The sequence below is a fragment of the Falco punctatus genome (assembly GCF_963210335.1).
Source record: "Falco punctatus genome assembly, chromosome: 7".
Taxonomy (NCBI): domain Eukaryota; kingdom Metazoa; phylum Chordata; class Aves; order Falconiformes; family Falconidae; genus Falco; species Falco punctatus.
In genome coordinates, this window is record NC_137587.1 from 57,066,846 (window position 1) to 57,093,541 (window position 26,696).

The 26,696-nt window shown below is 39.8% G+C and overlaps 1 protein-coding gene across 1 annotated transcript in view; it reads right to left on the reverse strand.

Moving 5' to 3' along the window:
- Positions 1-25,605, reverse strand: part of DMXL2 (Dmx like 2) — a 68,656-nt gene extending 43,051 nt beyond the window's left edge. Inside the window, exons 1-5 of the mRNA XM_080394911.1 lie at positions 22,839-25,605; positions 11,858-22,499; positions 3,020-3,145; positions 1,229-1,300; positions 461-539 (exon numbers count right to left, since the gene is read on the reverse strand). Of these exons, the coding sequence (XP_080251037.1) occupies positions 461-539; positions 1,229-1,300; positions 3,020-3,145; positions 11,858-11,944 (364 nt within the window). The 5' untranslated portion in view covers positions 11,945-22,499; positions 22,839-25,605. The remainder of the gene's footprint in view (positions 1-460; positions 540-1,228; positions 1,301-3,019; positions 3,146-11,857; positions 22,500-22,838) is intronic.
- Between the last annotated feature and the right edge of the window lie 1,091 nt (positions 25,606-26,696).

Consider the following 26,696-nt stretch of genomic DNA (forward strand, 5'->3'; position numbering starts at 1 on the left):
TTCTGAATTTAAAATGCCTTTTAAGAAAGAATATCAAGGTTTTTTTGGTGACTTCAAATGATAAATCATATTCAATAATGAATGTTGCAGATGCTAAATAGCCATTCACGTCTCAAACAAATATATGTTCTTGGACATCTTATAAATATCCATGTCCAGGTACATTGCTGACTTTAATTGTGATAAAATTCTATTTAAATGATTATCAATGGTAATTTAAGTCAGTTAGCAACTTAACACTGTGATTCTGAAACTAAGATCTTTCATGAGAGACTCAAATGCTTGGCACAGCATCTTCACAAATGCTAACTGTAGCCTCACATTTTATGCAACACTGCCTGAGAATAGATAATCTCAAATTTCCATATTCATGCTCTCACTTTTTTACAATAAAAATACTTTGTGTTCAAGTTTTCCTAACTACAAATGTTGAACAAATACTTCACAAACTTTACATTACCTTGAGGGTCCCATGCCAGGTTGTAAGTCATAGAGCTCAGGAAGAACTGCCCAGTTTTCAGCCACTGACACTTTAATTGCTGTAGTTAAGGAACAGTAAAGGATTATTTCTCACATCATCAGCAAAATACAAAGGTATTTCTTTCTTTCTCTATGAAATTGCTATTAAGCTTGTTGCAAAAACATTTAGAACCCAGTGGTAGATTGCTGAATCTAATTTTTATAATTTATTTAATTGTTTTATAAAAAATAAATGCATCACAGTGCCCTGCAAACCAGATCTGGACTGTCACACACACAAATAAATCTACAGATTACTTTAAACTACTTGGGTCATACATTTACAGAAACATAAGGGATGGCAGCATAGATGCAACAAAGACAGTGAAACCTGCTTGAGAACATGCTTAATACTTGGGTGCTTGGCTGTGGCTATGCTGTTAAAACAAACCTGGGTAACACATATACAAGTCTAAGTCATATTTCTGTACAACAGATCTGACGACCTCTTCAAGTTAAAGAAACACCAGCTTGTCACCGTGTCATTCTAGTACAAAATTCAAGAACAAGATGTTGTTAACTAAGGAGGGGTGCAGTCCCCAGTTAGGCTAATGCAGTGAAAGATTGTACCCATCCAATTTTATTATGGATGGTGGAAAACATTTATCTATTAGCCTTTTGTGTGCCAATGTAATATAATAACTGGCAGACAGACTTTTGCCTCTTCTAAAAGCCTAAACCAAATTACAATCATGAAACACATACTTACACAATTTCTTTTATGAGAATTTATACCAAGTGGTTCAAAAATGCAAACAGCATTTCCATATGATGCTGCAATCTGGAAAAAAAATAAATTGAAGACTTAAAATGTAAGGTTAGAAGATAAGTACTATTCAAAAATAGCTAAATAATTTCCAGTACTACTTCTACGTGCTGCGGTTTGAGAAAAGTGAAATTAATGCAAGTGTCATTAACTGTGTTACAGGTATACTTTAAGGAAGCTCTAAAATACATACTTGTGAACAAGCCCGGTTTTTTTACTCTAAGGAAGATGTCTTGTTCAGTGGGATAAACACTGTCAATCAGATCTAATATATTCTTCTAGGGTAACTACTGTTAATGTATAAGGGAAAGCTGATGCCTTTGCTACTTATGCTCACATTCTGTCCACTTCACAGCTAACTATTTAATCATTAGTGTCTGGGTCTCAGTTTGTTCCCAGATTCCATTTTGTACCATAAACAATTACAAGAAATAGGAGGAAATGTAATTTATTTTGAAGTAAAATAGATTTTGAGTGGAGACAAATGGTAAATGGGAAAACTGAAGTACTTCTACAACTGAACCCCTCAATTTCTTTCACCCACTTATTTCACAGAAGCCTCCATACACAAAACAGTCTTTACAGTAATTTTTCTGGTCATGTTCCTAATACTCATATCCTTATGAGAACTTTTGACTATCTTTAAAATTCTTTTTTCTTCCATAGAAGATTTTTAAAAGAAAAACTGTTTATGTTCTTCCTATTCAGGATCTGGTTTCCTCAATATAGAAATGATGTAAAAGTTTCACAATGTTTATTATGAAATCTTATTTCCTCTGGCAGGGGGTGGGGGAGTTGGGGGCAAGGTTGCAACAACACACTCCCAAAGAAAAGCACAGATGGTGAGTTCAGAGTCCTGAACGCAGAACTACCCAGGGGTTCATGGTGATCCTGCAAGGGCCACCTCTGCAGCTGGAGTCACTCTTCCAGTCCTACTGGAACTGCACTGCTGCAGTGCCAGCAGCCTTGCCAGCTAAGCCTGCCCGAATCCTAACTAGGGCTTTATCAATAATGCAACAAATTTTTAACTAATATTAGTAGGCAGTGACAACCAACAAACAAAATTTGCTCAGTGCACTACCTTAACTCACAGAAAGTAGTTTTTTCTCAGCAATTGAAAGTGATTCTTTAGCATTGTTTAAGGATTAAAACCAAAACCACATAGCTAGTCAAGGAGCCACACAGTTATGATGGCTCACACTGCAGCACATCAAAACACATGAAACATGCCTAAGCTTTTCTGAAAAACAAAGTATTTCTAGTTCATTATTTTGCAGGACACAAACACACACACACACGTGTGTGTATATATATATATATGAGAATGATTTATCTATGTCTTCTTTATTTAGATGAAAGTATACAATGGCAGAGACAATAACAATTTTAGTACCATTCCAGTTCTGATACTATACTGTGTAACTAACATATTTCCACATTTTGTGAGACCTGTTATTGCAGGTCCTGCAAAGGAATAAACCCCATTGTTACAAGATGCCTCCTGCTTCCCTTACCCCCACCCCCTACTCTAAAAAACAAATTACTATTAAATTGAAACAATTCTTTGAGTAACACAAGAGGTGCTACTCAGAAAGTACAGATCAGTAAAACTGATCTTTGTCATGGAATTAACTCATTAATACTATTAATGTATTAAGCTTCTGTTTAATTACATCATTTAGAGTAGTCAATTTATATTTTTTTAATTCTATACAAATTGATTAAAATCCTTACCCTGCCTTGTCGTTGGGAGCATTCCACACAACTGACTTGGATGTTTCCATGTTTAGCACCGGGAATAATTTGCACACATTCAAAGTCATTTGCCAGAATAACAATGTCACAACCAGAGCCATATGCCTGAAATATTTTTTTAAAGAAATAAAATTAATTTATTTTTTAAAAATGAATTCTTATCAGACGACTGACGTTTTGAGAGCTGTGAAAATCGCCATTGAAACAAATGTTACTATGTAATGGGTTTATTCCTAGCCAATTCCGTAGCACAAGCAGAATAAACAACAAGTAAAAACAAAGTATCAAAGGAGAAATCCTCCAGCCTTTAAATCAGGACAAACAAAAGCAGTAAAAAATAGAAAAACAACCCTACCAAAAAAACAAACTCCAAACTTACTCTAGAACTTAAGCTCTGTGTGTACTTTTACTTTTATTTGGTTTGTGGAGGTTTTTTTAGGGTTTAGTTGGGGTTTTCCCCTCACCTCCAATTCTTGTTGCCTCTTACAGCAAGGCAACCAAAAGTTTACTATTCAGGTGCACTTATTATTGAATTTGCATATAAATTTCTTAAAATACATGTATGTTGTGCCTCCCACTTTTTTTTTAAGACTATTAAGTTATTCTTTTCTATATTAATCCAGTTTCTGGGCTCTTCTGAGTTTTAAGAAGTGTACATTACTGTAAGCCTGTAAACCAACAAAGATTTGTCTTGGATATATTGTATTGTATGCAATATACACTACAGTCTAATTTGTTTAAGAATAAGTTATAGAACAATGATAGGTCACAGCACATTTTATTGGCACAATAAATACATGTCTGTCAACTTCCACCTGTCCTAGTGGGTCAAAATAGTCTAAAAATTTTGTTTACTCCAGATTACCTGTTCCACTGAGCATTCAGGCACAGAAATCCCTCCCTAACATCAATCTACCAATAAGCCTTTGTAAAGTAAAGAGTTATAGCTTGAAGTCTCTTTCCTTAAAGTAAGTTTTCCACTGATTCAATACAGTAGGCAGAAATTTTACAACAGCTGAATTAAGCAGACAGTGCAAGTCCTCAACAGTCAATTTCAGATGGTACAAAATTACTTAAGTCATTTCAACTTGTCCCCTGCTTCTTTCACAATAATTTCCAAATTACTGAGTCCTAGCCCTCTCCTTTGTGGTTCATCAGTTTAAAGGCTACCTGTATTACTTTTGAGAAGTGTATGAGAAATTGTGAGTGTTTCTATAGATTTACAGGCTCAATGACCATTATCAGACACACAAAATTAATCGTGCAAGATAACCAGTGGAACTACAATGGACAATTTAGGTCTTGTGACCTTCTATGTCTACTTCTGATCTTTCTGGAAAGGAGCAACAAGTAAGAAAGTCTGAAGAAAAAGGCTTAATTTAGTGAAAGTACAATCACTGCTAAAAACAAGAAAGGAACAGCAGAGCATCCAAAGGATCCAAAGAGCAAAGCAGAAACTCCTCAGGCCTCAGAAATTAACACACCATAAAACTGCACACACAAAAATGAAAACTGCATACAAAACATAGATCATCTAAAAGATTTCCAAGGTCATCTCACAAAAATAAAGTGACACAGTGTTCTCTGAGTCCTCAAGCCCACAACTGTTGTTCTGGGAAGCTCTGAGGAACTGATACTGGAGTTATTCACAATGTAAGTAGGAGGGGGGGAAAAAACCCACAATGGCTAAACTGTTTTTAGAGCGAGATTATCTATGTAACAGAATATTCTAGCTCCTTGACAAACAGGCTATGTAATTATTAGACCCAGTCTGGAAGGGAGTAAGTTATTACTAAGATAGAATAGGATTATTTCCAGAAAGTAAAAGAAAGAATGAAGATAGTCTAAGATAAGTTCTGGCACTGAACAGGAAGTCTTTTGTTATGTTTTTGTATTTTTTAATATCAGAATTTGTTGCAAAAAAAAGCCTCCACCAGCAGTGTGGAATGCTGGATAGGCCAGCAAATGTTCACAGGTAAGAAGGAAGAAGGTGGGAGACCAGGATGTGGATGCCCATAAGCAGACAGGAAAATAAAAGCAGCTCCTCTTGTTCCAATAATTTACTCAGAATTCTAATGTTCACAAGCGATTCCCCTACTATTTACTTTTACAATTTACAAATGGCAAGCCAAAGAGCAAAGAATTGAAAGACCTTCTTTTCAATAGTCTGCCTACATAACTACTAATACAAACCTACTAAAAGACTATTTGAATGGTTACCTAATAAACAAACAAACAAAAAAGGTATTGATTCACTTCAAACAAGGACTTAAACCTTTCTGATACCCTGTATTTTTATTGTTGGTATTGATGACTTGCAAATCTGAAGCTAAATTAAATATAAATCATCACTGCTTGTAATTCTGTTAGCAGGAGATACAGGCGTGTGTCTCAGAAATTATAAAGGGAAAGGCAAAGACTTCTCAACTTTAATTTCCTTATGCTTACTGTTATTAAACATGCATGTTTCTATGTGTGTGTACTGTTGACAATGCATGAAACAGAAAATCTTTCATACTTGGGTGTATCTGTTGACTCTGTGAAGCAAAATAATTTAGCATCTTCCTTTTTAAACATTTCAGTTTCTCTTCTCTCCTGTCCCCTATCCACATTCCTTATTATAGCAGCAAAGCAGTATTTTTCTGGCTAATTACATTACTTAGCATATTTTACAAAGTTAAGTAAAAAGGTGGTTATAACTTAAAAGGGTGTTTTACAGTAGATTTCCCCCCCCCCCTTAAGAATCATCAAGATGTAGAGATCTCTCTCCTAAGTAAAATCTTCTTACTGTCACTCATATCCTTCCTACTCTGCCTGTGTTTGGCAGCACACCAACAAGTGACTCAGCACACCTAAGTTTCCTAGGCCAACAGAGAGGATTTCTGTTAAAGACCTTAGTCTATACACGTTCCCAACAGCAGAGTATTAGCCTTCAGCTCTAGGTTCTTTGATCAAGTGCCATCTCTTGGTTCTGGGGTAATTTTCTCAGTGTATTTATTTATTTATTCTGAGAATGTGTCTCTTTCTTGACAGTATATTAAAGTATATTTACTTTAAATTTAAGAAGTACATTTATTATAACCCTACCTTTGGGAAAAGGTGTCCCCCCATTTTAAAACAAACATTCGCTTTTTCACATTTGTAGTCTCCAAATTTCTCAAAACAGAAAAGGTCAATATACTTTTTCTATTCCGAAAGATATTTCTGTATTTCACATTATATATATAAAACTAATCAAAAGGAAAAATTGTGTTTATAAGGCTTTTCTAATATACTCAATATATTAAGATGTTTATACTTGAACAAAACATATTTCTATTAAATCTTCTTTCCATTTTCTGCTTTCACTCCTTTAAGCTAGTACTGCAGTAGAAGCACCCTATGTTGGTAAAGAATAGGGAAGTGTCATAATGTTTCACATCAGTAGCTCCTTTTAAGGACTCAGCTGACAATGCTTTCAGGAAGATCACTGGTGCCGCCACAGGTCTTTCCTGCCAGAATAAGTGGCCTCAATATCTGTGGCAACAAACTAACAATATGCATAGCCTGATTAAAAGGAACGGGAAATAGGTAAGCCACAAAAAAAGGAAAGATGGAAAATAAGATGCCAAGATACTGTAATGGATGAGAGCAGCACAGAGGTCTTAGACAAACAGAATTATAAGCAGTCACTGAATGAAACAAGTGCAGTAAAAACCACCCATGTGGAGTATCTGCCAACCTTCATTTCTAACGTCACTGATAACTTCAAAGAGAAAATTAAATGGAGTTGCAAAACTGCCAGATTGCAAGGATGACTTGCAGGATCTATAGGCAACTAATAATTTGTAGTTTTGCCAAAGTCTGCTTTAACTGTCAAGATCTGGGACCACTGAAATGAACAATGACAAAGCTCTAATTGAATGCAGGAGCACCAGACAGAAGTAGGACATAGTGTCCTACTGTAAGAGTTTATGCTATGTCCTCAATTTTCAGATAATACAAAAACAGCATATGCATCTCTTTCAGCTGCCCATGTTTTCTGGTCTGGTTCTCTAATTTTAATGTTTAACACTGGAACTAACAGATAGGGAAACAATTATTCCTTCATATTCCCCTCTTGTTTTTTCTATATAATATTTTTCTCTGTATAAAAAAATTAGTATTCTTCCCTTTCTATAATCTGCAACTCTACAAATTTGGCAGAAGTGAACTACACCAGAACTCCTCAAGCTCCAGCATGTACTATTAGGGTGTACAGAGGCATTTTAAGGTAGTAAATGATGTGGAAGAAACAGAATTGGCCACAGTGGTATTAAAAAAAATATTTCACAAACATCTAAAATTATTTACGTTAATTAAACTCTGTAATAAAACTTGATCTAAAGCCAGTATTGGCCTTATAGTACTCCTCTATTATAACAAAATTTATCCTAGTTTCTGGCTATGGATGGTACACATACAAGAATCAGAAATTCCTCCACCTTCCTATTAGCAATGAAGACACCTGAATTCTGAAACGTTCCTAAACTCTCACCAGTGGACACAACATTTACGCTTCCCTCCTCCCCTGCTAAGTACTAGTAGAATTACATACACTTAATGCGAACTAGCAAAGTAACTGAAATAAACCCCAACCCACTACTAGCCTGTGGCTGTAGAACAGGTTTTCCTAAGTTGACATTTGAGATGAATTAATTATTAAATACTTTAAAATACACTTACACACAGAGCTTCGGAAAAAAAAAAGAACATAGTAAGGATTCAGATGTTAAGCATTTGCAATCCAGTTCACATAAACATGACAGTGGAGAACATATTATCAATAAATAACAGAGAGATTTGCAAATAAGTGTTTTAATAAGTAATTTTTCAAGACTGATGAAGTAGAGAAACAGCAGAGAAAACCTATTTTGAGTTGCTCTGTCTTGTGGACATAAAGGTGTGGATGAAGATTTTGCTGTTTTCAATGAAGTAAAAAAGTTTAGATGGGTGTGGGAGACTCATCAGCAACAGCTTCTGAAATTCACCACACAGTTCCAGGCCAAGTGTCAGTATTGGTATGGAAGATGCCAAGAAGTCTGTCTTTTTCAAAAATGAAAAATCAGAATTGAAAAAAATTAACTTATATCAGAAAAGTTCTTACGTACAGACACCCCTAAAATCCGATACTCTGATTCTTCATAAATAATGCTTAGAGTTCCGTATTTCATTTACTGATACCTCTTACAAGTAAATATACATAGTCTTTTGCTTGTGGGACACTAGCCAGTGCTCAGAATAATTATACTTCCAGAATCTAGCCTTTAGGTAATTGACATACCTATGTATTTCTTTATATATACCTAGACTGACCTTAGAAACAGCTACATTCTGTTTGGAGTTTCAGGCGGAAAAAACAACCCTGAGCTTGGGCAATGGGCAATAGTCATATGAACAGAATCAGAACAGCTCGTCATTTTTATTTGAAACCACCTTACTCAACATGACAGTATGTCGGACTGGTAACATATAGCCCACTCAGAGTTAGGGTCAGTGCCTGAAACTGGCTCAACGTAAAACAACTGCTTAACAACAAAGGCTAAGTGAAATCAACCATGATTTGAAAAATGCAGTTTACTACCTTTAAAGACTTATCGGCTGACAGTTAAGACTATGAGGTTCAAAAAATAAATTCTTCTTCTGTCTAGCCAGGGTGCATGCTGTAAGGCCCTTCTGCATAAAGCTCAGCTCTGACCTTCTGTAAACTCATTTGTGCAACACAGTTAACAAGATTTGCTGAAATGAGAACATGAACTAACAGCAAGTTGAATGGTGCACAGAATCATTACTAGAACTTCTGTCATCTAGTATTTAAACCCTTTGCTTATGTCCTTTCTGAGCTCAAATGAAGGGAGGCTGAAGAGACTGCCTGGTAGAAAACAACACTATGAAACTATTTTGCTTCTAATCACCCTTCAAATAAATTTTCCTGTGTGTTCTCCACCCTGCTAGATTGGGTGCGATACAGCTATGCAACATCCACAAGCCAATTTGTTAGGCAAACATCTCTGTGCTTCATCCCTTATTTGGTAAATGCTAGGTATATGTCAGGATTGCTGCAGGCAGGTGTGGGAGCATAGGGAGAAAAGAACACTATATGCATTTCCGATAAAGAACAGACAAAACCTCTGTAGCCAACCCACAGCAACTGTCTCTGCTTCTTCGGAATCATTTTGCTTTATGGAGTCACTAATATTTGTTTTTAGCAGGTTTTTTAGCAGAAAAATGAATGGAAAAATTATTTCTTTTCCCTTTCTCCTCTGAATAACTAGATGACTTTCACCAAAGCTTTAACAAAGTTGAGGCAGAGTATGGTATCATCTTAGCTCTAGCTACACTGACTTAGAAATTAAAAGTTTACCTTTATTCCCAGCAAGAAGACACGTAAACAAGCCAAGAGCAAACCAATGAGGAAAGAAGGATGAAGAACCTCAGAACTGCAGTGCCCCTAATCAGATCAGAAGACACTGTGTTCCTTCTCTTAGAACCCTAAGATTGCTGGAGTTAAGCATCTAAAGCAAGTTCATACTAAGAGGACACTTCTCCTCCAGAAAAAGAAATAGGCCCAAACCTATTAACTAGTGAATACATATATACATGTACCCAAGCTGTTATGCTACTGTTAAGTGGAGTAACTTTGAGTGATTCATTTCTGCACACAAACAAGCCATATTTTCAAGTCCCTGTGATGAATCAGTTGTAGCAATCTTGAACTAGTTCTCACACATTTAAAATGAATGCCCTAACATCAGCCAAAACACAGAACAAGCACATGCGCACTCAAACAGTGGCTCCTCTGCCACAGCCTAGCTCCATATAGATTCATATAGTACGGCACATACTATGTACATCTCCCTTAACCTCTTGCCTTTTACTGCTCTGCTTCTGCTGTGTTCTAGAGGCTGACAGGTACTGGGTCTTAATAGCCCTCTATAGAGTCAGGCTCTGTTACCAATACTGATTATCTCTTGCCTAAACTGCAAATCCTGCTCCAGGATCTGAGCTAGAAGTTATGACTCCAAACAGCTTAATGGCTTGGTGGGACAAAGCTGTATCAATCCAGCGTTACTGATACTGACCAACAGAATTTAAGGTTAGGCACTAACAAAAGTGCCATCTGCAGTGGCTGGCAGACTATGATGCTACTGAGAGTCCACACAGGTGACTCGCTACCTAAGAATCTGGAAACAAGACCCCAAACTCTTTGCAAGCAGATGTTTTTAACGAATTCAGTTTACTATAGAATCAAGGTCTAGTACAGCAGGAAATAATACCACAAATACAGAGAAAGAAGAAAAAGGGAAGATGAAAGTTTGAGCTGTGGAAGTCCAGAAAATACATTTATTAAAACACAGTTATCCCTTTAGTTCCTTCTTTATGTATTATATGTATTATAAAAAATTAGATGCAGCACCCAGAGAAGACAGCGAGGTCTGTTATATGCAGTTTCATAATCAACATGCTACCAAACGATTCTGCATTTTTCATGTAAAACGTGACTTTTGTTCTTGGAAAATTCTTGTATGAATGATAATATATATTATTCATTATAGATGTTTTCAAACCTATTATGAGAATTAGCATAAAGCTGTATTTCATAATAGCAGTTGACTTTTCAAATTGTCACAGTAAAAAGAAACACATTAGAATATGAATAAGAGTAAATGACTTATATAAATATCAAAAGTAACAGAGGTCCCTTTAATAGCAGTATGGCTGCATAGCAGCAGAACAAGGAAAATAAAGACAGACATTGCATCTTTTATTTCTTAAGACTTTCAAGCATTCATTACTGAAATTAGACATCTGTGATAATGGAAAGTAAGCTTTAAACATTTGACAAGTCTGCTGACAGTTATCTTAGACTAAACATGATGCTGTATATCATTTAGATTGGGATTGGTTTGTGCCTGGGATATAATCTTGTAAATGTTAATACAAAATCTAACGAGACAATTTATCCCCAAATAATTACATACTGATTAGATGACAGTAAGCGAAACACCACAGAAGCTGATCATTCATTAAAATCAGACAAGCATGTCACAAGCTAAAAAACTGGAAATTGACATTGGAATAGACAGCAATAGCCCGTGGATGATAAACGGATTTTATTATATAGACTACTGGACTCTTGAAATGTACTTAGTGTATCTCTTTCCATTGCTTTTCTCTTCCAGCTTAAGAGGAACATTTGACAAATTTGTGTTTTATTAACCACAGTAATTGAGGCCAAACGCTTATCAGTAGTGGATAGGCTTCTTAAGAAGCCTAGTACAACAGTATCTTCCCTTTGCAGGAGGACCATGCACACACACTCAAAAAAAAAAAAAAATGCAGCAAGCACCCAGCACAATCTGGGGACGACCAATTGAGGGGCTTCGCCGGCTCCCTACGGGAATGCAGAGGGCCCACCGAGCACCGGCCGGGGCGGCGGGCGCACCGGCGGACCCTGCCCCCCCGGAACTCCCCCGGGGAGGACGAGCGGCAAGGTGCCGCCCGGGGCCGCAGGAGGCGGCGGGGTCACGGCTGCCTCCCCCCGCCCTGCGGCCCGGGAGCGCCCCGAAGCAGCGCGCCCCCCGCCCCACCAGTAAACACGGCGGCTCCCAACCACCCGCGGCCCCCGCTCGTAATCCCCGCCTGGCCCGGCCCGGTTCTGACCCTGCGAGGGCCGCCAGCCCCCGCCCGGCAGGTTAATCCCCTCCAGTCCCTCCCACCGCTATCCTCAGGCCTACCAAGCCCCCTCCCCCCTCGCCGCCCGCCTCAGTTCGGCCGCCCCCGCAGCGCCACCGTTACCGTGAAGGGGATGTCCTCGACGCTGCCCACCGAGTAGCAATTGTCCCCGGGGTTGACGGCGCCGGTGAGCACCTGGTGGAGATGCATGGCGGCCCTCCCCCCACTCCCCGCCCCGCTCTCCTGGGGACGGCAGCGCCGCGGCCGCCGGCCGAGACCCGGATGGCTCGGCGCTCGCCTCAGGGCCCGGGCCCTGCTCGCCGGGGAAGGGGCGGGAGGCGGCGCACGCGCCGGGAAGCGCCTGAATCAGGTGAGGCCCGCGCAGGCACCGCCCACTGCGCGAGCAGCCGCCCTCGGGGAGGGCCGCGGTGCGCGCGCCCGCCAGCCAGTGAAAGGCGAGAGGGAGGGGCGGGGGCTCGGGCCAGCCTGCCCGCGCGGGGCCCGCCGGGAGGGGGCGCGAGGCGGCAGCTGCCCGCGCAGCGCGGCCCGAGGCGGGCGCGGGGTTTAAACGAGAGCGGGGAGGGACGGCCCGGGAGCGGGGCATGCGGCGCGCCGGGCTGGCGCTTCCAGGTGAGACGGGGCAGGGCCGCTCGCCGAGGCGGGCGGTGGGACGTTTCGTGAGGGTATGGGGGGGCGGACACATTTTTACGGTGCTGCGGCAGTGTTCTGGGCGTGAGGAGGGTTCGGGAGGCGTGTTCCGCCCAGCGGGGCGGCGGGTGCTGAGCGGGAGGCGGCTCCCTCAGGGCGCGGGATCGCCGGCCTCGCGCTTCGCCTGTGGCAGTCACGTGTAGGGCTTCCGAGGATGGCTTGGAGGGGTTTTCTTCTTGGGTTTTGGTGGTTTTTTTGTGGTTTTTTTTTTAGTTTTTTTTGTGGGGTTGGTTTTTTTTTTGGAGGGGGTGGGGGGGTGGGATTTTTTTGGGGGGTGTTTTTTTGTTTGTTTTGGTTTTTTTGAGGGGTGTTGAGGGGCTTTTTCTGAGGTGGGTTTTTCTGGGTGCTTTTGGTTTTAATGAGCCTCGCATTTGCTCACATCACCCAAAGCTTGTGAAGCTCTTGTGAACCCATGAGCATCCCTCCAGCTGCTGTGACGCTGCTCACTGTGGGTGCTCGGAGCCTCCCAGCAGCCAGGCCTGTGTGCGGGCTGGGCAGCGCGTACCTGGTCCTTGTAGGGTTACACTGCGTTATCCACTGGGGCATGAGGCCACCAGTGGCAGTGAGAACTGCTTTGTGTCAGGGAAAGAGACACAACATTTTAGGGTCATTGTAAATACAGATTTATAGGAGGCTGGTGAGATAATTACCAGTACCTGATAATAGAAGAGCAATACAAGGGACATGGAGACCTTGTTTGAGGTGTCCGATTGCATTTTATGCACAGGATGTGACCTCACAGAAAATATCGTGAGGCTTTTGCTGCTTTATTTGTTATCACTGCCAAACACTTGAAAATAAAAAAAGCCTTTAAATAGCCCTAGCCTTTTCTGTCTCAGAAGCGTGAAGAAGACTGGATCCTGAAAATTGTTTGGAAGGGATTCTAAACTCTGACGAGGGAAAAAAACCCAACTCTGTTTGTCATGATATAAGGAAAATTCTCCATTTTCTTGTCCTAGGTCAATAGTAGTCTTGCAGTTGTACCACTGGTGCTAATGATTGAAGCTTAATCTCTTTCAAAGTTTATGGCAGTTTTGTCCCAGTCAGGACTGCAAGATACATGTTGTCTTATATTGCTGCTTGAAAGTGTACCTCTTGCTGATTAAATGAGTTTACTCTGAATGTAGATGTAAATGAAGACATAATCAAGTTACCTTTGAATGGAAAAAAAAAACATTGTCGTCAGAACACTTGGGATTTTATCTACTCCCATACTTGTTAAAGGCAATCCATTTTTAAAGGGAACAGTATCTGTAGCTGTAGTAAAAGGGGAAAAAAATTTTGATCTTCAGTTGACCTGATTGCATGCGAAACGACTATGTATTGTTCATATGCTTCCACTGATATTTATTATCCCATAACTTTTCTCACTGAAGGCTCTTCCATATAAAATGTATGCTAACTTACAACTGATTTTAATTTTGCATAATTATTTTTTCAAATGCATACAACCGGACTTAGAGGCAAAAACAGTGTGTGTGTGTGTGGGTTGTATTTTGTTTTTCTAAATGAGTGGAATAAAGTCCAGTTAATGTCTGAAAAGACAGCTAGCTTTTGAATTGGCACAGACAGTCATGATATGTCGGATGATAGGAGAACAGTATGATCAAAAGGAAAGCATTCTCCTTTGGTCTAGTAAAGCTCTCTGGTTTTGGTGGCAAAAAGTGTGTAAATGAAAGTGGAATACCTACAGGATCAGTTCAGTCTTCCTTGGTAACAGACATGATGACGGACAGTTTTGGTTTTCAGCCCAGTCTTCCATCACCTAATCAGAGTAAGGCTGCCAGTAGCTCTTGGGCATGCCAACTGTGAGAAAGGCTTCAACCTTATTGCTTGGGCAGGTGAGAAACTTTTCAGTGTTTGACTTGTGTGGTACTCCAATTCCACTGAGACTTTGCTGTGAGATGGAGAATGTGTGTTGTCCTGAAACAGGCAAAGTTCCTGTTAAAAGTAAAAATAATGCTAAATTGAGTTTAATAGTAAAATACTCTATTTGTAGCTGTGGAAACCTATAGAAATGGCTACCTCTGTGTACAAGAGCTTTGAACAGGAATCATCCTGCAAGTATCTGCAGACAAGGCCTTGGCATTCTTCCTGAAACAAGTACTTTCACCTGAGTTTTGCTGACAGGTGGTTTTATTTGCCTGAATCATTCCTTCCTTGTTAGTGACTAAAATACCTCACATTAAAGTAGTTTTCAGTGCATGTAACAGTGGTTGCTATGCCTAGGAACATGTATCTCATAAATAATAAAATTCTATAAAATAATAAAAGATTTAAGGGGCCTTCACTCTTCATTTCTTTTCCCTTTCATTCCTTACTATCTTGTTGCCTTGCTCAATACTTACTTTTCCTTAGTGTTAAAAAGAAAGGAATCTGCAGTACCTCTGCTGGAGTCTGCCCAGGAATTCCCTGCTTTGGTTTGAAGTTAACTGGAGTTGTGGGAAGGGAAGCTCTGTTACCTCGGGAGAGCAGCTACTGTGTAGAATCAAAAGGTCTATTTAATTCATGCTAATAAGCTGCAGGTGGAGCTGTCTTAGGTGGAGTTTTAAGAATGTGTTAGGAATGCTGAGGGTACTTTGCTGTTGGTCTAACAGAATAGATCGGATGACCTCAAGACCTTGTCTGCATCATGTATAAGGATGACTGTTCTGGTTTGCCTTCTGCTTTTCCAACTACAGGAAAAGGAAGAGGGAGTCAAAGGAAAGGGGTCCAAATTTAGAAAACAGACACTGAACTACACAGATGCTATGGAGAAATAACTTGATTCCATTTGCTGAATTATTTTCAATTGGCAAAAGGTGATATTATACAAAATAATCAGCAGGAAATACCTTGTTTTGAAACCATTATTATATATAAAAGAAATCTAACTTTTTTTCTCCTAGGTTTTTTTTTAGGGGTAAAAGAAACTTTTGCTTTTGGCAAAAGGTGGAGTGTTTTATGGGAAGGGAGAAAATACTGTGAAATTTGCATAGGGAAGAAATCCTAAAGCACATGCAAAAGAAATGTGCTTCACATAGTCTAGGGAGAGAAAGCAAGACCCATATGAGGCATCATGCAAGATGAATGCCAGTGCTGGACTACCTTTTATTTCAAAGGTGAAATGCTGTACTCTAGCCTTGGTATCCTGAAACCTGAAGAACACAACACCTTGTTTTGTTTGACCACTCTGTCAGTTTTCTGTGCTCCTGAAGGTCTTGACCTTTCCCCAAGAAACAGAGGAGCTGAGCACAATGCTATCATGATCCTGTGAATATTTTCCTCACAATCCATGATGATTCTGAAATCTTTACTGGGTTCTTGATTAAAATGTATTTTTTCCCTGAAGAAAAACTACTTACCTGTTTTTCTCTAGAACTCAATTCAGCAGTTAACTAAACTTGGAGAAAATAATGTTTTTCAATCCATAAGATGCAACACCTGTTCTATTACTATTTTCTGAACTATAATGTGGTGGGTTTTATTGCTCTGCCTTTTGTTATTCCTTATAGAGCAAGATTGCCCCCATAATGATCTTAATTTGTAAAGCGTTCATGGTGTATTTCTGTACAGGACCTTAAAAACAAACCTGTGAAGGATGGTCATTGCTTCTGTACTCCTGAAAAGCCGTTACTACAGCATAATTTTTGCTTGAATATTTTTAAAAGATCATGTTCATGGAAACTGACAGTCTTGCTTTCCCAGGGGTATCTAAATGCTGAACACTTTTGGCAGTGCATAGATATCTAAATATTTCACCTTGTCTAGACCCTTACTGTCCTGTGGAGTAGTCACCCACGCTTCCAGTTTTAAAGAAAAAACAAAACAAAAAACCCCAACCAATAACATTAAACATTGCAGCAAAAATGAAACTTTTCAATAATTCTTTTAAACCACAACCAGGTACTTGTGGAGGAAAGAATTAATGATTAAAGATTCCAGTCTGGTGGGGCTGGGTAAAGTAAAAATAGTTTAAACAGCACAGAGGAGTTGAGGCACTTATTTGAAGGTGCTGACTTTTTCCATGACTAAGGAGAAGGCTATGTCTAGGAGTGCTGTCTCTTACTTTTCTTTAGAAGCTTCAAGGCTTTTGTTTTCTTGCTGGTCTGTCTAATCATGATGTCAGTTCCAGACCAGTAGAGTGTGTTTGGGGAGGGGGGTAGGATTTTTCTAAGAAATGATTGAGGAGTTTGGTGATTTCTTCGCATTTAAGTACTTAAAACTGAACAAGCAGAGGCAGATTAAACATAAATTACTCCCTAGTAGTGCTATGTGGCATGACATTGGACTTCAATGACGTAAGTTGGTTCTCTTGGCTGAATTTATTCTGTGTGCTCTCTGCTAAATGCTTATACTATACAGAAATTCAGGGAAACATCTAGTGAACAACTGTGTTTAGAATAATTTTCTGTGTGTCAGGATCCTAATATATGGTAGGAGGAACTGTTGTTTTAATAGAAATATTTTTCTTCAGATGGAAGAATTAATACTTTTGCATTTCTGATTATCTGTGTATTTTGCCTTTCCATATGTCTTTCAAGCATCTGGAAAATACAGTCCCTCCAGTGAAATCACAAGCAACCATGTGCAATTCATTCTAAGTGCATGTTCTTTAACTTCCACTCTAAATGATGATTTAGTAGAATGACAAATGATTTTACTGTCAACTGCACACAATTAACTTCCCTGACATATGAGCAAGGAGTCTGTATCAGACTGAGCGTTCACTTAAGCACTAGGCATATGTGAAAGATGTTCTGGAAATTTCCCCTGGTCATCTTTTATTGAGGAAAAAAGCCAAAACAAGCCTCAGATGCATACTGAGTCATATCGTGCTGCAGCAAAGATTTCAATTCTGCATCTATCAAAGGCAGATGTTTCTGTCTTTAAGGAGGTAATGAAAGGTGTTATGTGGGGTTATTTATAGCACGCACTCATCCAGGAACTGGAGGACACCAGAAGAAGATTCCAATTATGAACTTGTGATGACATGTTTTCAGGCAGAGACCAGACCTTTGACACTAACAGTTTTGTAAGCACCACAGGAACAGTTCTGCGGTGAAGGCTGAGGAAGACTTCAATTAAAAGCCCTTCTGGGGAACTTCAGCCAAAACATTTTGGTCTAACAGTTGAAAAGCTTGTCATCAGTTTAGGTTTGTGTTACACTCTTAGTAGCTTTTGTACTGTGTATTTCTTCAACTTCAAAGTGTCTTGTCACTAATACATCCTAACTTTAGAAGATAGTTATTGTTCTTCTAGTAAGAAAAAGAATCTAGGGGAATAATCTTTCTCTTATGTTATTTTCATTTTGCTTTCCATGTGGTACCCTTCTTGAATTTTACTGGCACTTAGGTAAACTTTTTTAAAACATGTGCACCTGCATGTTACATGCTGTGTCATTTTCCCTAACTCATTTTCTACAGGTAGCTGAATGTACCCTAAACCAACATATTCTTAAGACTCACTGGCTTTTGGCAAGACCTTAAGTTAAGCCTATTGTGATATTATCTGTTTCACAAGATTGTAGGATGGGATTTTAAGTTGTAAGTAAAAACAACCAAGATTGTAATATTATAGCTGTCACTTTTGCTTCCTTTGAAATGCATATGCAAAAAAAGTATGTAATCATGTATGGAATTAGCTGCTGAATGTCGCTATGATCCTCTTCTTCTGTTTGCAATATTAAGCCCCAATAAAGTTATCTTTAAATCTAAAGGTATATTTGCACTGGGTGAGGAAGAAGAGTGGATACAGTATCCAAACCATTTGATTGTTGTTCTTCATATGCTCAGCAGGGTTTCTGAAGAGCCTATGTGAACATCAGCTCACATAGGCTACCTAGCTTGGTCTTTCAAACTGGCCTCTGGAACATCTTACTAGTTTCTTGACTGTCCAGGGAATACATGATGAAAAGAGGTGTGTAAAATAAAACTGTGAATTTGCCCCTTTTGCAACACCTCACAATTCAGTGTAATTGATGGACTATGTGCCAGTTGCTGGGTCTAATTTGCCTTTGCAATTTTTTGAGGATCTGATCATTAATGCTTAAGTACTCATGTCTGTAGCATAGACTCTGTGACCTTGTTGACACTGGAGCTGAGCTATTGCTAGTTAACCCAGTGGCATTCTCTTGTGTTGAGAACAACACTGTAATGTATCTATATGGGCTGTGGCTCAGGCAGTATGAACATGTTTACTGTGGGTAATTTTGGGAGCATGAGTATTTAATTTGCTTTATGCATTTCCAGTGAGCCTGACAGGACAGATATGAATCATTTGAAGTGAAGCAGAAATTATCAATATTCCCGCTTACTAACATAGCTCTGAGGCATCTCTCACCAACTCTGCTTGGTGATGAAATTTATTTTTAAAACTTGAGGGAGGTTCTCATGTCTAATTGACTTTTAAAAAGCTGGGCATATAGAACTGAGCACTCATTTAATAATAACTGTATGAGTCTGACGTTCTTTCCCCCCATATCAATCAGAGTAAAAACTTGAAAATACATGATATCCGGTGAAATGGAAAATTAAAAAAACCCTCACATTCTTTTTAAGGGTTTTTAAAAATATTTTTTTCCTTCAAATACCTCCACTTTGGCTGTCTTGCAGCCTTAAGAAGCAAAGAACTGCTATGCTTCTCCAGCAGAATACTGAATTAACTGGAATCAGTTCCACTCAGTATTATTTAGCTGTTTTTTTATCCATGCTGAAACAGTCTTAGTGAAGTAAACTTGAGCGGATAGTAAGCAACAGTAACACCAACGAGCAGTCATTCATTGAGTTAGGTTTGAGTTACTGGCATTTTTTTATTGGAAGAAATGTCAAATTACGGTTTTCAAGGGTCTTTTTTTTTTTAGATTAAGAAAACATGGTAGAGGCAGAGGATCCTGTGTTCAGTGTCAATTGTGAATTGCCTGATTAAGGAAGGGACTGATATATATTTGCTTGTTGTTTGACTCAATGACTTTGATGAATGAGACTTTTAGATGGTACTTCTGTGTAAGAGCTAGTAGCTGAAGTGGCAAGTGGGCAGTTTACTTGGAGCACTTAAGAGACTTACTCAGAAAAGTAGTCTGGGATTTTACTTTTCTTTGTCCTTTTGACAGTGAACATCTAAGATGTTTAATATATCTCCCGGGGAATTGAATTTCGTATCTTGAGTTATATTGTTTCTGTGGTTGGGTGTGTTGTGTTTTTTTTTTTTCCAAAGTACTAAAAAGCCCTGCAGCTAAGACCTCCAGATACCCTTTCTCACTGAGCCCATTTAGTCATAGGGTATTTTATCTAGAACTGTTGCTATCCCGATTTCTTTTTCAGGAAGGTAGAGGTCTGTCACCTTTGCTTGGGCGAGTTAGTGAGCCATAACTGCCATGGAGTTCACCACACTGCTGCAGAGGTTTCTTGGTTTAACACTGGCTCATTATTTTTGTCCACAGATGACCCTTTGAAAATTTCTTGCAGTAATACATAAAAAGTATTAATATTTCAGGTATATGGAGTGTATATTTTTTAATTACATTCTGGAAGTGGCATCTAGGGAGTGTATCTCAAGAGCAAAGTGCTATCTATGTATCCAGTTGCTAAAACAAATCAAGCATCATGTAAAGTTTCTCAGAGGTAGCAGTGAGTTTAAGGATGACACATGATCTGCAAAGCTCTATGGACTTCATAGTTTTGAATTGGTGACTGAGTTATTTTGTGGGACTTGTATTACTCATAATAAATAATAAAAAGCAAGTTACTGTTAAGAAACTAAATATATTTCCCAGAAATGTATATATATGGAAGAATTCAGTTGTTTGTACCTTCTCTCCAAAGAATGAGAGGTGTACAGGTTTCTAACTGGAGATTCTCAATGCAGAGACAGTTAAGGATTGTTGATTCCTATGGTAACATGTTGGTAAGGAACATGTGGATCTTACTCTAGCCTTCAAACTGATGGCTAGAATGCTCCACTATGTGTAGAAGTGAAATTTGCTTTGTCTCCTATTATATAGCATTGAAAATGTCTAGGATTGTTTTGATATGTGAACTGTGTGTTCTGCTCTTGCAAACAGTTCTGAGATTGTAATAAAGATGTGTGCTTATGAGAAACATCCTCTTCTCGGTTCCTACAATTGCAAACAGGATATAAGAAATTAACTGAATGCTAGCCATGATTAATTAATGCTATGCAATGGATTAACTGAAAGTGCACTCTGGCTGTCCAGTCATATACCTTAAATTAAGTCAAGACAAAAGGTGAAATTTGGGCCTAAATAAACAAATAGTTTTTGCCAGTGACTTCATTAGTGGGAAGAGTGTTTCAGGTTTTCTTTAATTTGGGTATATTTCTTTGAGGTTTTGTTGTGCTTTCTTAGCCCATGTCTGTCTGTCTGCCTGCCGCCGCTGCCCCCCTTTCCCTTTTCTGTCATTCCCCCCCCTTTCTCCAAAACTTCTGAATTCCTTAACTGTGTTTAATGCTGAAGTCACTGGTATATATTATGGAAACTCTTGACAGGGTAGGGAAGAGAGATTTTAATTATGCCCCCACTAGTGGAAAATCTGTGGTGAGAGGTCAATGGTTCTGTCTTGTTTGGCACCACAGGAAAATGAATGTCAGTACCTTCATTTAGAGGAAGGAAGTGATGGTTTTAGAGAGAAGGTTGATGTCACAAGGGACATGGCAGGGCAGTAAGTAGGGGACTGAGGAGGTGGCAGGCTTCATTTGATCCACTGCTCATGTAACAACTGCCTCATGGAAAAGGGGTCCTCTAGTGTTACCAGCCAAATGCATGTGGCAGCTGGCTTCTTGACCTGTCTCAGCTTCAGTTTCTTGGCTAAATTAGAATGGGTGAATTACAGTTATCTGCCTTGCCTGAAAAACAGAGGGAAATTTAATTTTGAAGGAGTGATTAAAATACTAGCTGTTGGTTGTGTACAATATAAGGAGAAGCTGGTATTGAGCACTTGCTACCTTTCAGTTGAGTCGTATGTGCTGAGCACTCTGGCAGGTCAGCAATGTGTATGCCTGTTCTGAGGGTGAGCACAGGAGTAAATGAGTTAAATGGTGGTAATATTTGCCAGCAGCGTGATATGGAAATGCTGCCCACTGCATCACACAGATCTGCTACCATCTGTTCATAAAGGTTTGCTGCACTGAGAGGAGCAGAAAACTGTATAATTTTCCTTATGTTAAAGCTTGTAGAAAAACTTTCTTTTGTTTTTTCTCTGGATGTTTATTTTCTCTGAATTCAAGTCAAGTCTCTTTGTTTAATGAAATTTCCATAGATTTATAGACTTAAGCAAAGTAGCCTTAGTCACATAATATTTTCTTCTGTCTGATCAACATTGATATTTTGTTTGTTTTGCTTTGCTATTCAAGCAAATACATAATCACAGTAATTAAGGTAGCAGGACAAGCAGTATGTTATGTGGATCATATGGTATTTTGTATACTTTACTGATAATATACCTAAAAGGGATCATTTCACAATGACCTTATGGTCGTAGTTATCAGACAGTCTATATTTTGATTTTTAGAACTAAGCAGATCAGAGAGTATAATCACAATCATTTCCACATTTGTTACTGATGGTGTTTGCCATTATTCTTGGCCAAATATTTTAAGAGTTTTGTTTTTAGTACTGGCTGTGCAGCCCAGCTAAGGCTGTGGGGTAGTCTGTTTGTATAGGGTCTCAGACTATCAGCCTTTAGTATCAATACTGTATTGTAAAGGTAAGGTCAGCTGGTCTTAAATACAGATTTTTATTAAGAGGACCAGCTGTGTAATAGCAAGTATGAGTAGGACCATGCAGCATCTTTGACCGTTTTCCCATCTACAAATGGCTGTTTGGGCACCAGCTGTGCTGTATTACTGAACCACACTGAAAGGTCTGATGTACAGCGTATGGGACTTCTAAGCAGTATATTCTGATGTTCAAATGGTCTCCAGTTGTCTCTATCCCAACACCTCTTTGTGCCCCATTAACCTGTTCAGGCCTGTTCAGGAGTCATCAGCTTTCCCATGCCTAAAGAATTTGTCAGTGTTTTGCTGGTGATGAGAACAATTGTTGCTACCTTTTATCTTCTGCCTCACTGCAGGAGCGGGCTGGAAACTAGGACCATGCGTGGCAATCGGTTAGCTGAGGGGAATGTGCTCGAGCTTGTCTAGACAACAATTAACATGATGAGGCATGTTTGCAGAGCACAGGGGAGTGGGAGACGGATGGCACCAAGGAAAGATAACACCTTGCTGTTAATTGCTGGTAGTTAACCACCAATCAGGGATTGCCTAGTATGCAAGGCTTAGCTTCAAGAACCAATCTGTTTAAAACGCGCAGCTTCTGAAAGTGTATAAAAACTCGTGCTTCTGTACAATAAATTGACATTTGCTTGCATCAAGCTGTGTCCCGTCTCTTCATTCACCGCACCTCACCTCTTTGGGGAATCCCTGGAGCAGGAGACATACACGCTGAACTTCAGTGTTTTCCAGCTGCTTTTTACTAGGAGCACCACAGTATACCTCAGTTGTTGCTGCAAGTAGTGGATTAGATCAAGCTTGAATTTGGCCTGCTTTGTACCAAAGAGCCAAAGTAATGCCCGCAGGCTTAAGAGCAAAGTGCTCTCCATTTGGTTCTTGAACTAGGCCTAGTGCCAGTCCAAAGATTAATTATATCCATTATGTCTTGGTCCTAAATAAATATATAAAATGTTGAAGAGGAGAGATGCCTAGGAGAGAGAATTCAGCATTGCAAATGACTGGATTATTTGGTCCTGCCATGACCAAGAAATGCAGTAGACATAAACTGGCTACTATGAAATTTAGTGATATATTAATTTATTATTATTTGTACAGCTTAATTTGATGCTTGGGTGCTTAGACTTGTAGCATCAGTGTGAATTCTCCATCTGTGCAGTTGTACCAATGCAGTAAAGAACTCAGATTAATTTATGAGATGGCTGTTGACCGGAACCCCTGTCTGAAGAAAAGTCTGAAACATTTTATTGAAAAAATATAAACCAGAACAACTTTGAAGCAGGAATTAAAAATACTCAAAGAGATACTGAGGCAATAATTCTTTTAAGTATTTGGGAGTATCAGACACTGAATTGTCTGAAGCGTCTTCCCCCCTGCCCCCCTCCCCTCACCTCCTGAGGTGGGTAACTGGAAACTTGGGAGCTGATGCTGCAAAAGCACCAGGAATCCTTTCCCATTCCAACTGCAGAGACTGAAAGTAACTCTAGTAATTACTTTAATGGGGGAAAAATATGAGAGTGCTTATGTATGTTGCTATATAGAGCCCAAAGGTCTAAGGGATTTATCCTGTTGTCTGCACCTTTGTTCAGTCATTTTACAGTCGTGTTGACGTGGCTATACAACTTGTATTTTTTGGTGGTAATAGATATATGCAATATATATAAACTGTCAATGCATTTAAAAAACCCCATATCTACATTTTGTGTCCATTTCTAAACTTCGGTCTCTTGACTGTTCCTGCTTCTAGGGAACAGAGTGGTTGAATGTTGCTGGCTTTTTCTCTTATTTCCAGCTGAGAGAAACTGAACAGATGGGAGTGGGAGAAAAAAATAATGACAAGCCAGTGCAGATAGCGTGATAAATTTGTTGGTGTTGTGTTTGGTTTTGTTTTTGTTTTTTTTAATTTGGGAGGACAGGGCACTTCAGAAAAGGTAGCAAAAATACACAAATATGTTTTGAGTGTTTTTTGTCCATGACTCAAATTTCTTCAGGTGCTACCTGGATGTGGTGGGAAGGGAAATAGTCTGTGCTACTATATTTAGAAAGGGTTACATCCATAAGGTAATGCAACCACCAGCATTTCAGAACTCTGCCAGATGGTGTTGGCTGTAAGGAAGTTCTGTGATTCATTTGGTAAAATATTTGTCACTGCAAATAAGGAGCTTCAGACTCATTGGTCTAGTCAGTGGTGGAAACCACCACTGGTCTCACCAGATGCAACACTGGACATAAAGGAAACTTCTTACAATGCTACTTTTCAGCCTGGGTACTTTGCCCAATGAGATGCAACTGTAAATTGGTTTTGCTTGTAGTTCCATCTCAGGGTTCAGCAGATATTAAATTAGCTATTTCAAAAACCTGAAATACCTATTCAAAAATATCAAAATTATTAATGAAATTTTCCTTTACTGTGTGTTTATGGTGATTGATCAAAGGAGAAATGAGTTTTCAATTTAATTAAACACTCTCTTCCCCATTTTGGAATGAGCAGTGGGAACATTAGCCCACGAATGGGATATCTAGTAGAAGAACCAAAAAGAAGGGATGGGGGAAGGCTGGAACAATGCTGTGTTTTTTCGTCAAATAACTCTTTGGGGAAAAGATCTGCATAGTAATATCCAGTGATTTATGCTAGCCAAAAAAACCCAAAACAAAACAAACCCCCAAAACTTTTGTATAGCTTTGAGAACAGCACAACTGAGAGCAAACATTTACTGTTCAGTTTCTGCTTTAGTGTCCCAAAGTTCAAATCTGTCCCTCCTTGCTAGTAATTAGTAAGTAGCAATACTGCAAAATATATCAGAATAATTTCCCAAGGAATACTCTGGTAGCTGCCTTGGAAAAGTGACTAAGCATCCTCAGAGGCGACATCACATAACATGTTATGTTCCAAGAAGGACATACACTGACAGAAGGGATGTCTAGAGAGACACAACAGAAGCCTTTCAGACTTTTTATAAGCTTTTATGAGTTAAAGAAAATACCTCTAGGGACATAGATGGTTTCAAATCAGCTCCCCTCCCACATGTAAAACCATGGAAATCCAAGACTATTGCAATTTACATAGTCAGAATTACCTACTTAGGAATAGGGCTTCCTATGTCAAGAAATGATTATGGAAGAATTCTGTCTTAGTCTTGAGAGAGACAGAGCTTCAGCTTTCTCTAGCAGTGCGAGTCAGGCTTTTAGCTCTGTGTTTGTTTTTTTTTTTTTTCCCAGAAGTGCATGGTTTTTGCTGTTGTGGAATTCAGACACCAGAGAACCTTCAGTTATGAAGTAATTTCTCTGATCCCAGAATATCTATCTTGATACTGTAATCAAGAAAAATGTATTTAGAAAGAACCTGTGCCAAAGAGGTGCTTTGGACCTTGATTAATATACACCAGCACTGTTTTGCTTTCTTTAATATAATTATCTGATTAAATAATGTGAAGTAGTGGTAGCGGGGAGGCTACAGGGCTGGCTTCTGTGAGAAGCTGCCAGAAGCTTCCCCCACATCCAACAGAGCCACTGTCAGCCAGCTCTTGAGATGATCCTGCTGCTGGCCAAGGCCAAGCTCTAACCAGCGATGGTGGTAGCACCTCTGGGATAACATATTTAAGAAGGGGAGAAAAAAATAAAATAAAAAACCTGCATTGGAAGAGAGGAGTGAGACTATGTGAGAGCAACAGCTCTGCAGACACCCAGGTCAGTGCAGGAGGAGGCAGGAGGTGCTCCAGGCGCCAGAGCAGAGATTCCCCCACTGCCCGTGGGGAAGGCCATGATGAAGCAGACTGTCCCCCTGCAGCCCATGGAGGTTAATGGTGGAGCAGAGATCTACCTGCAGCCCATGGAGGACCCCGTGCTGGAGCAGATGGTTGCCCAGAGGAGGCTGTGACCTAGTGGGCAGCCCACCCTGGAGCAGGCTCCTGGCAGGACCTGTGGACCCATGGAGGGAAGAGCCCAGGCTGGAGCAGGTTTGCTGGCAGGACCTGTGACCCCGCAGGGGACTCACGCTGGAGCAGTCTGTGCCTGAAGGACAGCACCCACCGGGAGGGACCCACGCTGGAGCAGTACATGAAGAACTGCAGCCCGTGGGAAGGACTCAGGTTGGAGACATTCATGGAGGACTGTCTCCCCTGGGAAGGATCTCATGCTGGAGCAGGGGGAGAGTGCGAGCAGGAAGACGTGGCAGAAACAAGGTGTGATGATCTGACTGTAACCCCCGTTGCCCATTCCCCTGCGCTGCTTTGGGGGGAGTAGGTAGAGATATCGGGAATTAAGTTAAGCCTGGGAAGAAGAGAGGAGTGGGGGGAAGGTTTTTTTCTGATTTGAATGGTACTAAATTGAAGTAACTTTCCCCAAGTCAAGTCTGTTTTACCTGTGGCAGTAATTGCTGAGTGATCTACCTGTCCTTATCTCTAGTCAGGGGTCTTTCATTGTATTTTCTCTCCCATGTCCGGTTGAGGAGGGGAGTGATGGCTTTGGGTGGGCACCTGGCATTCAGCCAGGGTCAAACCACCACATGATCTCATTAAAATGTCATCCAAAT